This window comes from Gallinula chloropus (assembly GCF_964237585.1).
Source record: "Gallinula chloropus genome assembly, chromosome: 2".
Lineage (NCBI taxonomy): Eukaryota > Metazoa > Chordata > Aves > Gruiformes > Rallidae > Gallinula > Gallinula chloropus.
The window spans coordinates 147,150,361-147,167,417 of NC_140086.1; the positions used below are offsets into that span (position 1 = coordinate 147,150,361).

The following is a 17,057-nucleotide window of genomic DNA, read 5'->3' on the forward strand; positions in this document are numbered from 1 at the left end:
TAGCTCAGCAGCAAAGACCTGCCAACACATGAAGTACTCGTGCTGCCCCTAACATACCCTCCATGTACCCTACACGTACCCACGAGTGCCAGCCAGCAGGGCAGCGGCCTGGGCCCCCTGCAGCTCTGTGTCCCAACCTGCGCCCTTCCCATCCCGCAGCATCCCGCCGCCTCTACAGCAGCCCCGCTTCTGCGTCCCCGGGACGGGACGGGACGGGCCGGGACAAGCGCACCGCTTCCCCTTCAGGTGCGCCTCCTCCGCCCTGCCCGCGGCCGGCGGGGATCACACCACTGGGTACCACAGGCCCCGCCAACCGAGCGCGCAGGAGGCCCGGGCACGCCTCGGGTCCGGCTCGGGAGACGCCGTGCCCTCCCTTAACCCAGAGGCACCCCAGTGCACCAGAGCCCGCTCCCCTCCAGACGAAGGAAGACTGAACTTCGCCGGCCGCCGTCCAACGCGGGGAGCGGCGCCTGCGCACAGACTACTGCCGGCGCGAGGCTGTTCGGGCATGGCGCACCGCGCGGGCGGGCGGGCGCTGTCCCTACTGCGGGGCCGGCTGCGCCTCCCCGGCCCGGCGGCGCCCGGCGGCTGTGCGGGCCGCGGGCAGGCCCGCCTCGGGTCGTCCGGCGCCGCGGTGCAGAAAGCGCCGCAGGCAGCCGGCGCCGACGAGGCGGGTGAAGGTAGGGCCGCGCCGGTCTCTCCTCGGGGCCTGTCCGCGGCGCGGGGCCGGCGCGGCGCGGCTGCTTCTCCCGTGCGGGTATGGGGTGACGCCAGGGCGCAGGGAGCGGAGCGGCCGCCTGTCGTGCTTGCGGCGGGCGGCTCGGCGCTGGGAGAGGCTCCTGGGCACTAGCGGCGCTTTGCCGGTCGTAGCGCCAGGGTGCAGCCCAGGAGGCCGGAATCCGCTCCCGCTGTTCAGGGCTCGGCTTATTAAACGGAGGCATCGGCTAGCGGTGACGGAAGCGGCGGTGGTTATTCCCCAGGCCCCCGTAAAAAGCGCCTGGTCCTTGCCGTGTCTTTAGTACAAGCCAAGAACTAGCGAGCTCTGGCCACCGTCGGTGTGCTGTAACCTACCTGTGCTCGGCACCTGTGTGTCTGAGGCCTGCGGTGCTGCTTGTGTTCGTGTTTCAGAGCTTGAGAAACACCAGGTAGTAACCTTTATTTTTTTTTTTAGGGAGGAGCAGATCAGGTTGTTCTATCGCAGTTTCGCAAAACCCACAATCTTTGACTTCACCACTGTGTGAATAAACTTACATTAACATCAGCATGCAGAGGGCAGCATTAGAATATGTGTGAGCACATGTGAGTGTGAGGATGGGGCTGTCTCTTCTGCCAGCAGTGCTGGTGTGCACCTGCTTAAAAGAGCTGTGGAACTCGGGCACTAACTGAAATGTTACAGAACAGGGGAAGAAAGCAAAGCAGACTGCTCCTCATGCAGTTAAAAGGTGTACAGCCACCCTTTGGGTGTGATCATCTGCATCTGTGCTATGTTCAGATTGTGCAAATGACAGCAGAGCTGGGAAGAGATGTCAGAACACATCTGCCGTAGTAACTAGGCATGTACAGGTAGTAAATCAGGCAAGAATCGCATAACCACTCAGGCCTAATGCCAGAGAGCTGTGGGAGTGAGAAGATCTAGGTTCATCTCCTGGTTGTGTCACTCGTCTGCTGTAGTTGTCCTTTCTGTATCTCAAGTCATTTCACGCTTCTCTGCTGCCGCAGAAAACAGCCTTTATCATCTTCATCAAGTCCTTTGGTCTTCTGATGAAAATTGCTATATACAACTAAGCTGTTGAAACAACTGCTTTGGGTATTTATTATTTACAAGCCTGTGTGAGAGCACAATAAACTTGCAAAATGAAAGATTTTTTAGAAATAATAAATGCTAACAAGTATCACTAGAGGATAGATTTTATTGAGGCCGCAATATCACGTGGGTTCCTCAAAATCAAAAAACTTAGAATGAAGAGTTGTCTGGAGAATCTTTGTGGCAGAGAGTTGCTGCAGGGAAATAACAGCATGGGGTCCAGCTTCCCGGTCTGAAATACGAATGGCAGCATTAACAGGGAGCAGCTTCACCCACTGAGGTAATGTGAGGTGGCCGTGGGAATAGTTACAGAGTTATGCAGAGAACTGACTACAGTCTCATATTGTGGACGTGGCCCCTTTGCCTGTATGCGATCAGGAAAAAGGTTTCTGTGTTTCTGGATGTTCCAGCACATCTTGTTTCCATGTTAATTCTGTAGGCTGTCAGCAGTGATACAGATTGCCAGTAGTGTGGTGAGATATGACTGATTCTGTGGGTTTATTGTAGTAGAGCAGATGAAAGTATGGTATTAAATGAAAATTTTGAGTAGGAGTTTACTGTAAAAGGTGGTGATAAGTTGTAAAAGTAAACAAGTCTTGAATTGTCCCAAAGGTGAAAGTGCTCATTTTGTGCTGAGAGATTATCTTTCCAGTGTGGTTTCTCCAGAGTGTGGAGAGTCCAACTGTGTGTGCTGATCTTTTTGATGATGAACATCAAATCAAAGAAGAGCAAAGATCCTTTCTATCATCAAGATTCCTGTAGCATGAAGCAAAGTCTGTTATTTCTTCCTGCATTTCCTATTTCTTGTTCTTACAGATGGATGCTTTTGTGAGAGAAATACATTTTTGTGTCTTTCATGCATTCTTGATTGTTTTCTCTTTTGCTGTAACCCTCTTAGAGAATTAGGACAAACCTTTGCTCAGTTGTTCAGTCCAGAGAGAGAGATTAGAGTACAAAATCAGTTTTAAATCTTCCTGTTCATATAGAAAAACCTTGACGCTCATTTCTCTTTGCAGATGCTGAAGTCAGCAGCAGAAAGAAGACGTTTACCGAGGTTCAAACAGAACGATCAGAACAAGCAGAGAGGACTGTTTTAATTAAATGTTCAAAAATTAATGAAAACAAGTTGTTACAGTATTTATCCACTCATGGAAATATTGAGAGTCATTTCTTTTTTGAAAGTCGTGTAAGTAGTTAACAATGCAGACTACAATCTAGACTTAGAGAAAAAGGAATAGTAGCCTTTGGTTAAGGCCCCATATGTGCAAATTAAGCAATTTATATATAATTAGGTTTTATGTTACTTAATGTTTGTAAGTTGCTAAGCAACAGATTTTTATTCATAAGTCATCTAAGCAACACCTCCTCAGAGAGATAGCTAGCAACCTGTTTTGCACTAAATCTTGGAAACTTTTACAGAGAAACTTTTTCATTGTTCTAAGATTAGAACTAACTTTTTAATGTGTTTCTTGAGCGTTACAGTTGTGAAGATAAATAGACTTTACAACTCTTGTGTTTCGTGCTTACTGCCAAGGATAGCATGTCTTAAATATTTTTGACCTCTCGTGAAAAAGTGTCTAAAAAGTGTTTAGGTACAGAACCTAGTGTTCTGCTTCAGGACTGTCATGTTAAACTATCTCAATACTCCTGGGAAAATCTGAATCATGGCAGTGCAGTCAGTTTAGGGCTTGTATGCATTTGTCTAACCCTGTCTGTTTCCATTTTTAATGTTTTAGGGTATCCATGCTTTAATAGAATTTTCGGAAAAGAGCAGTGTAGCCTCATTGCAAGATGATATTGGAATCCCAAGTGCTGCAGAGCATCACGTTGTCCCATTTAAATCAAGACTTTTTACTTTCACGCTGAAAAACCCAGGGGGTCAAGCTGCTGAAGAGACACCAGTTCACCTCACTCCTCAGTCTCACATTCCAGTGAAGGAGCTTATTCCAAAGCTTTGTTGTGCAGACAGTGTAAGTAGAGGCTTCTTGATCTCTCTCAATTAAAAATGAACCATGTCCATTTCCAATTAATGTACAACTTCTAAAGCAGTTTATTTCTGGGGGAAAAAAATAGTGCCTGTTTGAAATTCGTGTGAATGCTTCTACATTTAAACAAATAGATGAAATTAGTAATTTTAATTGCCAGATATTTTTTTCTGTATGAAGTACACCTGTTTAAGATAATAAAATAGTATACGAGAGGCAGTGACATTAAGTAGATGAAAATAATTTTGTAATAGGTAAAAGGGCCACAAAGATAATCAGAGGGCTGGAGCACCTCACCTGTGAAGACAGGCTGCTTGATCTGGAGAAGACAAGGCTCTGGGGAATGCTTACTGCAGCCTGACAGTACCTAAAGGGCCCTACAGGAAAGCTGCAGAGTGAGTGCTTACAAGTGCAAGTAGTGCCAGGACAAGGGGCCATGGCTTTAAACTGAATGAGGGTAGATTTAGATTAGATGTTGGGAATAAATTCTTCCCTGTGAGGGTGGTGAGGCCCTGGCACAGGCTGCCCAGAGAAGCTGTGGCTGCCCCTTCCCTGTCAGTGTTCAAGGCCAGGCTGGATGGGGCTTTGGGCAACCTGGTCTAGTGGAGGGTGTCCTTGCCCATGGCAGGGGGGTGGGACTAGATGAGCTTTGAGATCCCTTCCAACCCAAACCATTCTGGGACTTTATGAAGATAGGACATTGTATTTTGACAGTGTTTATTTTCTTACCTAGATAACCACTCAGATGTACATTCTGCTGAATGAGTATCAGCTTACAGAAGAAAATACCAAGCTCCGATTTTTGGCCTGTTCTCTGGTTCGGGATTTCGCCCGTGCGTATTTCCCAGACAGCACGGTAAAGCCATTTGGCTCTTCAGTCAACACCTTTGGCAAACTGGGATGTGATGTGGACATGTTCCTGGACTTCCAGGACACACGAAAGCAAGCGGCAAAGATGGTAAGGTTCTGCTACGCATCTGCAGCCTGTTGGATTTCTTCAGCAGAGCAGCTCATTTGCTGTTTCACACACAAGATTCAGCTTATTTAGCAACAAGTTTATTTGAATGTTTGACGTTGGTGACTTTCAAAAGCTGGATGGGAGGTGAAATAGATCTTCCTTGCAACAGGAAGAAAATTATACGGTGTTTACTTAGGCATTGTACTGTTAAGATGAATTTCACTGTGAAAAGACCCCTCTTTCTCCAAAATTGATTCAGCAAAGTCAGCCAGACCTTCCCATTCTGTTGTGTTTTCTTCTGTGGAGCCACTGAGCTTCGTCCATGCTGGTTTCAGCTTGGCTTTGGCTTTTAGGGCTCTCCGCATTCTAAAGCATAACAGCTTTGTGCATTGGTGTGCATGTGCATTGTGGGAGAGTTGTTAGGTTCTTTTCCTTAAAGAGTTTACTTCGTGCTGCAGCAAAGTTACCTGTGTACTGGGTGCCTGTCTACCTACACAAATAAGAGTGTGTGGAGATGTGAAAGTTTTAGAACTGCAGTAGTATTGGTGAATAGTTAGTGGTAGGATGCATGCTGATGTTTGTGTTGTCTGGCCAGGGCAAATTGTAATGTTAACAGCACCCAGTTTTCATTGTGAAGGGAATTAGTTCTTACTCCTGAAAAGAAGCTGGTATGTGTGAACTGTTCAGTCAGAAGCATTGCCTGTTTCAATGCTCATCTTAAATTTAATCCTAAACATGTTTAACCCATACTACAATTTGGAAGTCTGCACTGTGTAACTAAATTTGCATGTTTAGTGTTGGAATTTGGGCAGCTTCAGATTGTCATTGTTATTTAGAGTAGGTTGTGTCTCAGTCTTGGCACAAAGAACGTGAAGGGACTAGACAAAGCATTTTTGGAAGTCTCGTTACTCTTGCTGCTGTTTTTTGACCATGGACAGAGTAAATAACCTTTCGGATTAGAGAATGAAATATGAAAGAGAAAGATGAGAATTGGGATAAGAGGAAGGGAAGGTTCCTGGAGCATGTGGAAGAGAACTTTATGACACAGCTAGTGAGGGACCCAACTAAGGGGGGCACCTGCTGTACCTGTTTGCAAACAGAGAAGGACTTGTGGGTGATGTGATGGCAATCAGAAAATGGTAGTTTTTGATTCTCAGAGAAGTAAGGAGAGGGGTGAACAGAACTGCTGCCTTGGACTTGCAGAAGCAGACTTTGGCCTGATTAGGAGATCTGTTTGGTGGACTCTCTTGGGAGGCAGTCCTGAGGGGCAGAGCAGTCCAGGATGACTGGACTTTCTTCAATAAAGAAATCTGCAGGAGGAGGCTGTTCCCTTGTGCCAAAAGATGAGACAGTGGGGAAGACCATCCTTGCTGAACAGAGAGCTTTGGCTGAAACTCAGGGGAAAAATGGAGAGTTTATGACTTTTGGAAGATGGGGCACTGGTGAGGCCACACCTCAAGTTCAGTTTTGGGCCCCTCTCTACCCGAGAGACATTGAGGTTCTGGATTGTGTCCAGGGAAGAGCAACAAAGCCAGTGAAAGGTCTAGAGAACAAGTCTTTGAAAGAGCAGCTGAGGGAACTGGGGTTGTTTAGTCTGGAGAAAAGGAGACAGGGGAGATCTTATTGCTTAGCACCTACCTGAAAGGAGGTTGTTGCCAGGTGGGTTTGGATCAGAAATGCCCTGTGAAGAAGCTGGAATTCTTCATGGCTTCTGAATGGGTGATTAAATGAGTGATGCTGGCATTTTGAAAGTGTTTCTTTTTATTTGTATGGTGACTGATAGTTTGGGGAAAATAGCTTTGTTTTCCTTAGGAAAAAAATTTACAATGGGCTTAAGCTTTTATAGATTGAAAACTCTGTCAGCTTTTCTGTGCAATTTGTATATTGCCACACACTTAATTTTTAAATAAATATCCCTGCAGACATATATATATATTATTGCAGTGATCAAACAATGAAAGCAAATATTTGAGCTGAAGAGTAGGATCATCAGGCATGTGTGGGAAGTGTTAAAATCTAGGAACCCTTTATATGTAAACAATAAAGTTGCCTCTTAAATTTTGAGGGAAAAATGTTTCCAGTATAAACATCTATTTTTCAAAGCATGTTTTTAAACTAGCTGTTTACTTTAGTATTCATCCTCTGTGGAAACAAGTTCTGCTGTGAAATTTAGAGTTAGTTGATGATGGATGGGATTACTGGCAGCCGTGATTACTTGTGGATGGTTGGCAGACCTCCTGCTGTGAGGATACTGCAGCAAAAGCCAGCAGCTATGTTATCTCAGTCTATGTCTTTAAGTTACCTGACAGGTCAACAGGCTGTGTGGTACACTTACAGAATCACAGAACCATAGAGGAATTTGGATTGCCAAGGACCTTTAAAGGTCATCTGGTCCAAGTCCCCTGCAATGACCATGGGCATCTTCAACTAGATCAGATTGCTTAAAGCCCTGTCCAGCCTGATCTTGAGCATTTACATGGATGGGGCATCTGCAGTGTCTCTGGGCCACGTGTGCCAGTGTTTCACCACCCTTATTGTAAAAATGCTCTTTTTTACATTTAGTCTGAATCTTCCTTCTCTTAGTTTAAAACCATTACCCTTGTCCTATTCCGACAGGCTTTGCTTAAAAGTTTGTCCCCATCCTTCTTATGAGCCACTTTTAAGTATTGAAAGGCAACAATAATGTCGTCTTAGAGCCTTTTCTTCTTTGGGACAAATAAGCTCCACTCAGTCTTTCCTCATAGCTGAGGTGTTTCATCCTTCTGATCATTTGTGTGGCCCTTCTCTGGACCTGCTCCAGCACCTCCATGTCTGTCTTGTACTGAGGACCCCAGAGCTGGACATAACACTCCAGGTGGGGTCTCACAAGAGCAGAGGAGAGGGGCAGAATCACCTCTCCTGACCTGCTGGTCATGCTTCTTTTGATGCAGTCCAGGATGAGGTTGGCTTTCTGGGATTTAAGTGCACATTGCTGGGTCATCTCCAAGCTTTTCATCTACCAGTACCCCCAAGTCCTCCTCAGGGCTGCTCCCTTCATCCCCCAGCCTGTATTGATACCTGGGGCTGGTCCTGACCCATGTGCAGGACCTTGTACTTGACCTTGTTGAACCTCACGCAGTTCACTTGGGCCCACTCCTGGAGCTTGTCCAGGTGCCTCTGAATGGCATCCTGTCCCTCAGGCATGTCAACTGCACTACTCAGCTTGGTGTAGTCTGCTGCCTTGCTGAGGGTGCACTCGATCCCACTATGTCATTGATGAAGATATTAAATAGTCCTGGTCCCAGTATAGACCCCTGTGGCACAGCACTTGGCAGTTGCACTCCAGTGAGGCTTTTGGCTTGTGTGCAAGCACAGTCTTTCTGCACTAAAGATTATTATCTTTTTGGTTTTGTCGAAATGTTTGAGTGCTAAAATGTGGGCATAGCTGCTGTATCAGCGTGAAAGCATATACAAAAATAAGGTACACTAGAGCATTGTCCTGTAAAGGAGTGTAAAATTCATTAGTGCAACTCTTGTGTCTTGATTTAAGCATATCCAAAACAGGAGATAAAGGCACCAGCACTTGGAGAGCTTTGAACTTTGTGTGTGTGATGGGTTAACCTTGGCTGCCCACCCAGTTGCTCCACCATGGACCTCCGTGGGCTGCAGGAGAACCTGCATCACCATGGTCTTCTAGGGAATCTCTACTCTAGTGCCTGTAGTACTCCTCTTTGCTGACCTTGGTGTCTTCAGGGTTGTTTCTCTCACATTTTTTTCATTCCCCTCTCCCAGCTGCTCTGCTGTGTTTCTTAAAGATATTATCACAGAGGTACCACCAACCAGCATTGCTAATGGGCTCACTTTTGGCCAGTGGCACATCTGTCTGTATGTACATGAGGAGCAGCTTCTGGTGTCTTCTTACAGAAGGCACCCCTACAGCACACCCACTACCAAAACCTTGCCATGTAAAAAAGTACAGTAGGAAAATAAGATGCTGGGTATATCTCCTGTAATGGGCAATACTTCAGAGGAATCTGAAAGTCTCATGCAGTTATCAGTGTGATTTATAGGGGTAATGATCTTCTTCCCCTATATAAGTTGTCTGTCTTGGAACAAGCGAAGACAAGAGGAAGTTGCTTCGGTTATAATATAGTGGAAGTGGAAAGGGTATCTTCTGATTTCTGCACTACTGCAGCCTTTCAGGTGGTACCAGCCATGGAGGAGGACCAGGCATTTCAGTACCTATTTACCTTAGGTACCGGGACATTTTTTTAGTCCTGTGGCAAACTGATTACTGATTGTGAATTTAAAAAGCAGCAAAAGTGGAAGCATTCTTTACTGAGGGTGGATTATCCATAGTGTTTGACCAGAAGTATGGTGTTTTTAACAGGCAGGCAGTTTGGGAGATTAGGGAATGACTTAAGACAGAGTTCTGTACTATATTTTTGACAGGTTTTGTGTTAAGAGAGATATGCTTCCTGCTGAGAGTGCTTTATCAGTTTGCCCTAAAACAATAGTTTAGTTTATCTACATTTGCTGTTTTGAGTAACATGGCAAGAACAGGGGGAGAACCACAGCATCAGGGCAAGTGTATCAGTACTTCATCCTCCCCAGCTGGCACCAAAATCATCTTTGAAGATCCTGTAAATTCTTAGAAGTGTCTGTTTTATCATTACAAAAAGGAGTCCGCATCCCGTTTTTGAGGTACTGACCTGCTGTCTGGGAAGGCCCATGGTGATTTTTTTGTCAAAAACAAAGATCCAGACACCAGCACCCCTACATGTTGGCCAGATCCCCATCTTTTTGTGTTACAGATCTCAGTGTTGGTGGTTGCAGGCTTCTTTCACTTTGAACCAGCTCTGCTGTAGCTTGCAGCTGTGCAGCCAAAGGTGATTACAGACCTCTGTCCTGGTATGTTCAAACACAGGTACTGGCAGGAGAACTGTTTGCAAGAGGAGAGCAGGAACAGTCACTTCAGTGATTGCCAAAGCAACTCAGAAATTCAGCACCTAAATTCAGATTGTGGGAAAGGTTGCAAGGTCCATGACTGCTGAGTGGGTTTGCCTGTCTGGGAGTGCATGCTTTATTTGTGCTAACATGGTGACAACAAAATAACCACTTCTGTACCATGGAGGACTAGTTAGTTCACTCTGTAATGTTGTTTGTATAGTATAAATTCATCTGTGACATGGTGCAAGGGGAAGGATAAGTCTCTCTCACATATTGGATTAACAAGCAAAATTAGTTGAGGCCTAAAACCAGAGACATAAAAAGTACAGAGATTTTGTAGGTATGAAGTTAATTTATTGAGGTACAAACTACAAATAAGATAATTTCCTTTACGCTGATACTTGATTCACTAATAAGCCATTGATCTTTGGGGATTTGAAATGGAATTACTGGTAGTTTGAAATCAACAGCAATTTAGTTATGTTTTCCACCTCTTTTTAATTTAGTTGTAATGCTTTTCTTTTCAGTCAGAGGATATATGCTGTCTTGGGAATTCCAGAATTACTTGTTTTAGGCACTGGTGAGATATAGTAGTATTATTCCCTCATCTGAACAAGCAACTTTACAGTAAGTGAATGTCTATTAACCTGGAAAAACTGAATCACTGAAAAATAAAAGAGAAAGCAGTATGTTTTTACCTTGCTAAAGTTCTGTGGGCCGCTTTGAATAATTCTTGCCTTTCAGTCTCTCGTAGTACAGACTCCTTTGCAAGTTGATATATTCTTTCAGAAGTATTCTTAAATGTCTCTTTGGTTCCAGAACTGACAGTTTACTTTTAAACTTCTGTGTTAGAAAAAAGCTCCCTTCGAGATGGAGTATCAGATGAAAAGATTGCCGTCTGAAAGATTAGCAACTCAGAAAATTCTCTCTGTAATTGGTGATTGCCTTGATAATTTTGGTCCTGGATGTGTGAGCATCCTGAAGATACTCAACGCTCGCTGCCCGCTGGTGAAATTTTCCCATCAACCGACAGGATTCCAGTGTGACCTGTCTGTGAGCAACAGGTGAGACCTGGTCTGGAAAAGTTCAGGAACAACAGCAACGTACTTAGGTTCTGAAAACCTGATTTTTAGTCTACTCCTTTCTGTGCTATTAACAAATGTGAATGTTGGGCCTGAAATTAAAAAAAAGATGTTTTTGACTTGTAGGGCTTAGGTTTTAATGTGCTTACGGTATCTTTCTCCAGCATAGGAAATACTTGCTAGCTGAAACTGAAGACTTGAAAACCACTTGATGCAAACAGGTTGGCGTATAAGGCATTCAGAGAAAGCAGTATTCGTTAGTCATTGGTTCCCTTCATGTATATGGGTATATGCACAGCCTTCTTCGGGTTGCTTTTCAGATCAAGCAGCTCCATTATGTTCATTTTCAGTGACTGGCCTTCTGGTTATTTTGGTGTCCTTTTTTAATCCTTACGGGTCTGTAAACACCTGTTTGCCAGCAAGGTATCTTTAATGCTCAATTAACTCACTGCATCAGAAACCAGCCTAAAATGTTACCTTGAGGACCTTTCACAGAAGTGCCCAATAGAGGGGGCAGGCTTCTTAGAAATACTTTGCGTTGCATCTATATTTCCTATTCCATCATGCTCTCACTTGTTTGGTAGTAAAGTATGTAACTTACTTTGCTGTCACTACTTTTATTAATAAATGCTCACCTTAATCCAGTATACATCTGTAGCTCTAGCATAAGGGTACATAATAACAACCGAATTACTACATTGTTGTTGGGAATAGTAAAATATGAGTGATTATCAGAAGTATTCTGAAAGATAGGACTTTCAGTGCAGATTTTGTGATTTGTCTACATCAGATCCTAGGCTGAATTTTCTGAATTACTCGAATTTCTATTTTGGAATGTGCAGGAGCTGTTAGGCAGTACTGAGCAAACGTCTTAAATGGTAGTTTTGTATCTGCAGCCGCAGTGACACTTGGCACGCAGCTCTGTTTGGGCTGCATGTGTTGCCTCGTTACCATCTGGAGTAGTAACAAACCTCTGTGAACACAAGGAGGCACTTCACAGCTGAAATTTTAGAAGTCCACCACATGAAAATTTTGTATCCCTGATTTCCCCAAATTGCCATGGTGGATTTTTAGAACAATGCAGTGCAAGACTGGGAGTAAAGATTCCTACAACTATAGTTCAGTTCATTAAGCACTTAAAACTAACATTGACCCCAAAGTAAGTTTTGTTCTCACACCATGCTGCCATTTTTTGTTAAATGCTTTTCCTTGCCCTCTTATTTGTACACTAATTTAATGGTTATATAAGATGAAGGAGATCAAAAACTGATCCATCTGAAAACCTTCCAGATTAGTTGTTTTTTCAGCAGGACCAAACATTAGTCATCTGAAAATTAGCAAATTGACTTGTTCTGCAGATTTCATTGCGTCTCTGCAGTTCATGTATTTTTCAGTGCATTATTTTATTGATTTTTGGATTAAAATTGTAAAAAGTTCTATTTGTATTTTATTATCTATTAGAATAAAGATACCATGTTGTGTACATCAAAGGCAGCTGTGGCAAAATTGTGTTTTTCACCTTGAGTTCTGCATAGTTTCACTCTGGTCTACTTGATAGTATTTGGGGTTTTTTGGGAGGGTGGGGATTTTTTGGTTGGTTGTTTTTTTTTCTTCCCACTGTCATGTGGAAGAAGGAAACAGGAAACAGTGCAAATGCAGTATTGTTATTTACCCATAACTGTATCCTTCTTACTATTGAAAACTATCAGGTACTTCACGCTGGACAATTCCAGGCATTCTGTTCTTTTTAGATGCAGAAACGTTAATTTTTTTTGTTTGAGGGATGCCCCCTCCCTTATTACTGGTGCTCTAGGCCTGAACAACAGACAGTACAGCTGGTACTTCACAGTTCTCTCTTTATTTACATGTCTCTTACTTACCACTTCTCCTTCAGCATCGCTATCAAGAGTTCAGAGCTCTTGTATATCTACGGCAGCCTCGATCCCCGTGTCAGAGCGCTCGTGTTCAGTATACGATGCTGGGCCCGTGTTCATGGACTTACAAATAGTGTTCCTGGTACCTGGATTACAAACTTCTCTCTGACCATGATGGTTATGTTTTTTCTGCAAAGGAGATCACCACCTATCATTCCAACACTAGACCAACTTAAAAAACTGGCAGGTAAGGACAGCTCTTTGTGTGTTGAATGAAGTGACATGTTTGTTTTCTCTATAAAGTGATGAGTAAACCCAAGTAATTCCTTACACTCTCAAATACTAATCTATATTATGTGCCTTAAGTTTGTTGGAATATGTGAATTTTACTTGGTTTTTTTTTGTGAAAATAATGCATTTTTAAAGGCAAAATGCAACACAATACTAAATTCTACTTAGAGATAATTAAAAGTCTTTACAGAAGACTTGTAAGGTCTCAAATGTCTCTGCAGCTCTTAAGGATTTTATGCAGATTGATGTGATGCATACTGTTTTATAGAAACCAAATGTTTAAGAGAGAGGCTGTATTTTTCCCTCAGAATTTGTAATATCCTTGAGACTATTCAGGCCACCTGCAAATAATTGTTACATCTTTGCAAACAAGCTGTTCTGGCTGTTTCATACATAGCTTTTAGGTTGTGTTATCTTCAGTAAATCTAACGAAAGCAGAGAGAAGGGCACCTCAAGTTCTTGATTCCTCACTCATGCCTTCTGTTTATTGATAGGCTTCCTTGGAAGTTTTGACCGGCGAAAAAAGTGCGTTCAGTTGCTTTATAAAATCAGTTTAAGTATTTCCATCAGCATTCTGCAGGCATTTTAAACACAAAACACCTGTCCTGAATTTTTACAAGAATATTCCTGCTTCTCTTTAGTTCTTCAGAAAAAGGCTTTGGGTCTGGAATTTTTTTTTTAACTCCTACCTCAGGGATTTGTGCTGTTTAGTATGTAATAAAGCTCTGTAGGCAAAGATACCAGGTTTGTTCCTTAAAAGAAGTACCTTCAACTACACAAAGATGTCATGTATCTTATTTCTGTCGGCCTTTGAAAAGATGTGATTTAGTCATGCTTCTTTTCCTCTTCCTGTCCTCAGACTTTTTTCTTGTAAATCTTTAACCACTTAAGTTGAATCTTAACCTGAATGTCCACTTGGGGACTCCTAATTTGATTTATTTAATATGATAGCATTTGTTGAAATCAGTCATGTCTGTTTTCTGAATTTTATGAAAGACAATGGCATTTTATTGTTTTATTACTTCAAAATATGCGTGTGATTTTTATTTCAGATGAAAAAGACAAGCATGTCATTGGAGGATACGATTGCACGTTTGTGAGTGATTTAAGCAAGATTAAACCTACAAAAAACACAGAAACACTGGGTATGCAAATCTTTGTCAACTTTTTAATTTATTTATTTTTATGAGCATACTGAAAACAAAGTCTCCCTTAATGCCACTGATGGCTCTTGTTTTTCTTTCCCTTAGATGTATTATTGGGTGAGTTTTTTGAATATTATGGAAACTTTGATTTCAGAAAGAACTCCATAAATCTTCGAAAGGTAAATGCATTCTAATATCTCATTATTATCGGTTTAATTCCTGTCTGCTATTTGACAAACTACATATGCTAAGCAACAATTTGTCATATAATTGCATATACAAAGTACACTTACATTGGTTGTATCCAGAAATTGAGTCCTTTCTGCAAAGGAAGAAAGTTTTCCTCTCAGACCATGATCACAGCACCATTAAGAACATTACATTGTTGTTACTTGGAGATGATGGAAAGCACAAACTGATTCTAAGCCAGTATGGTTTTCTTGACAACCTTGTACTAAAAGTGGTGGCTTTAAAAAGTAGATGCTATTTTGCTTCTGTGAGGGGAGAACTTACAAAATGCCATCAGTGTGTGTCATGGCAAAAGCCTGTGATAAACACTGTACACCAGCAGGCTTTGCTTTAAAGGTGGGAGCCAAGCCCCAAACAGTGTCTGCATTAAAACTTACAGCTGAGCTCTGAAATTTGCATTTGGCACTTGTCTGTCCTACTCCAGAGAGCATCAGCCTACAGCAAGTGTACTTAAGCTCAGTAAGCGTGACGGATAACATTGATCATCCTGTACTTGCCAAGCAGTCTGCACTATCACTTTGGTCTACTTTCTGAGTTTAATTAAGTCATGCTCTTTATTGATACATCCCTCTGTGCATGGAAATGTAACAGAAATGTATGTAACTGTAACTGCCTGCACTCATACCTGTTCCAGCTGCGCTGCTTGCAGGATGGGGGTTTCGGTGCCCTCTTGCAGTCTGGACACTCTTGTTTGTGTTCCCTTCCCTGCCTGGGCACTGTGGATAACTGGCATGAGAGCTCTGTGTTGCCACTGCGGGTTGATCCTAGGAACTGATTCATTAAGCTGGAGAACTTTTGTTTGCCATTAAGCCTTAAAAAAGGCAAGCAAAACCATACACATGTTGGCATCGGAGCTACTCAGGGGGAATGTCTGTGCTGCTGCTGTTTTTCTGTTTAACAAGTCAGTCCTCTTGCCCCTGGGGCAGGAGTACCTATGTAGCATGTACAGAGACACTGTCTGGTATAGCATTAGTTCCTGCTAGAGCTCACAGTACACAGCAGGTCACCTAAGGAGCACTGATAAGCACAGAGAGGGAAGCACATTTAAATACAAACTACATAGTTATCAGCACCTCGCGTTGCGCTGTACCAAGTGCCCCAAAGTGGACGGACCATGACATGAATAGTACTTAAAAGACTGAACTGGGAGGAATTTCAGCCAAGTGAGTAATCTTGTTGTGTTATACTAGTGCTTAATGAGCACTGTGAGAGGATTGGTGTGAACAGTTTAAGTGCTTGTAGTAGTTTATCAGACAGGGCTGTGCAGGTTAATTTGACACATTTATGCTGCCCATACACAACTAGAGATAGGAGTGGGAGGTTGCAATGAGAGAGGTCTGAGGCTTGTGGGCAGGCAAATAGGAGAATGGCCAGAAAGACAGGCTAAGCCATAGTTGTGTCTTCATTGCCTTGAAGGAATTCTAAGCTAAATCTGGCAAGGAAGATCACCACTAAGAGGATTCAGAGAACAGGAGCCATACAGTCAAGTTAACAGGAAAATTAACTTGATTAATAATGACTTTCTCCCCCTGCAAAAAAGTTCTCTGCTAGGTCCAAATACTTTCACTCTTGATGCTAATGTAATAAGTGACTTGTTCTTTGCTCAGCCTATGCTGCATATGTGCAACTTTGGTTTTTTCTTTACACTGTCTGCAGGGAAAGGAAGTAAATAAACCTGAGTCGTCTCCTCTTTATATCTGGAATCCCTTTGAACAAGACCTTAATATCAGCAAGAATGTTAATCAGCCACAGCTGGAGAAATTTGTAGCTATGGCCAGAGAAAGTGCCTGGATTTTACAGAAGGAAGATAAAACTCAGCAAGTGATCGATAAAGAGCCTTGGGGACTGGCAGCCCTACTGATACCATTTGGAAAAAGTAATCCCAGCAAGATGAGGAATAGGATGAAAGGACTAGGAAGTGAAACAATCAGAAGCCTCTTGGACTCTTTAAAGTTAAATAATGCAAACACTCTACAAAAAGCAGTGGGAAAGTGACTTTCAGCACAGAAACACAGTAGCTGCTATTCTGTTTTAGGAATTGAATGTGTGAGACAGTCCGAAGAACATTATTTTTAAAACTTACTGTGCAACAGAGTGTGAAATGACCTCTGTTTTCCATTGTGATGCTTTTTGTACAGGTCTGCTTTCTTTCTGTACATTTTTCTCCTCCTTACTCTTCATTTCTAGTTTTATGAATGAAGAGCAGATACAAGTTTTAGAGATACAATTTGGAGGCAGCCTTCTGTTTGCTACTCTGAAAAAAAGCCCAACAAACAAAACTAACAGGAGCGACATGGGAAGAAACCTTTGGGAGTTCTCTTGGCTGACATACAAATGATATGCTAAGCAAAAGCTTGAGAAACAGCAACCTTTCAGTGAAACCACACTGTAAAAGGTGATGAATGTTAGAACCATTGCTTCCATTCCAGTCATGTCATGGAAGCCAGTAAAACCAAAGTGCATGTATCTATTTTTGCAGTCATTCTCCATTCATGTAGGTAGTGCCAAGACAAAATAAAGAGAATGGAATTAGATGCTACGGTTTGAAGTTTCATAAAGCATTGTGCTTAAAGGGCAGTGCAACTGTTTTGTGTTGGAAAAGTGGGTTTGCTCTTTGCTTACCACCTGATCTCAGATTTCTTCAGTCAGCTCTTTGTTTTCTGTACCCATAGGACTGGTTCCCACCCACACTTGTATATACATTCACTCACGCTTCTCATTTTGCCTTCAACTTCACTGT

General features: G+C 42.8%; 1 protein-coding gene across 1 annotated transcript; it reads left to right on the plus strand.

Annotated features, from left to right (window-relative positions):
- Window positions 1-508: 508 nt before the first annotated feature.
- On the plus strand, window positions 509-16,851 carry MTPAP (mitochondrial poly(A) polymerase; the record flags this gene model as incomplete). The annotated part of the gene is made up of 9 exons (XM_084260196.1): window positions 509-680; window positions 2,821-2,990; window positions 3,541-3,774; window positions 4,523-4,747; window positions 10,529-10,740; window positions 12,653-12,879; window positions 13,976-14,068; window positions 14,174-14,247; window positions 15,974-16,851. 9 exons carry the CDS (start codon window positions 509-511, stop codon window positions 16,310-16,312), a joined length of 1,746 nt encoding a protein of 581 aa, XP_084116322.1. The 3' UTR covers window positions 16,313-16,851.
- Window positions 16,852-17,057: the final 206 nt, after the last annotated feature.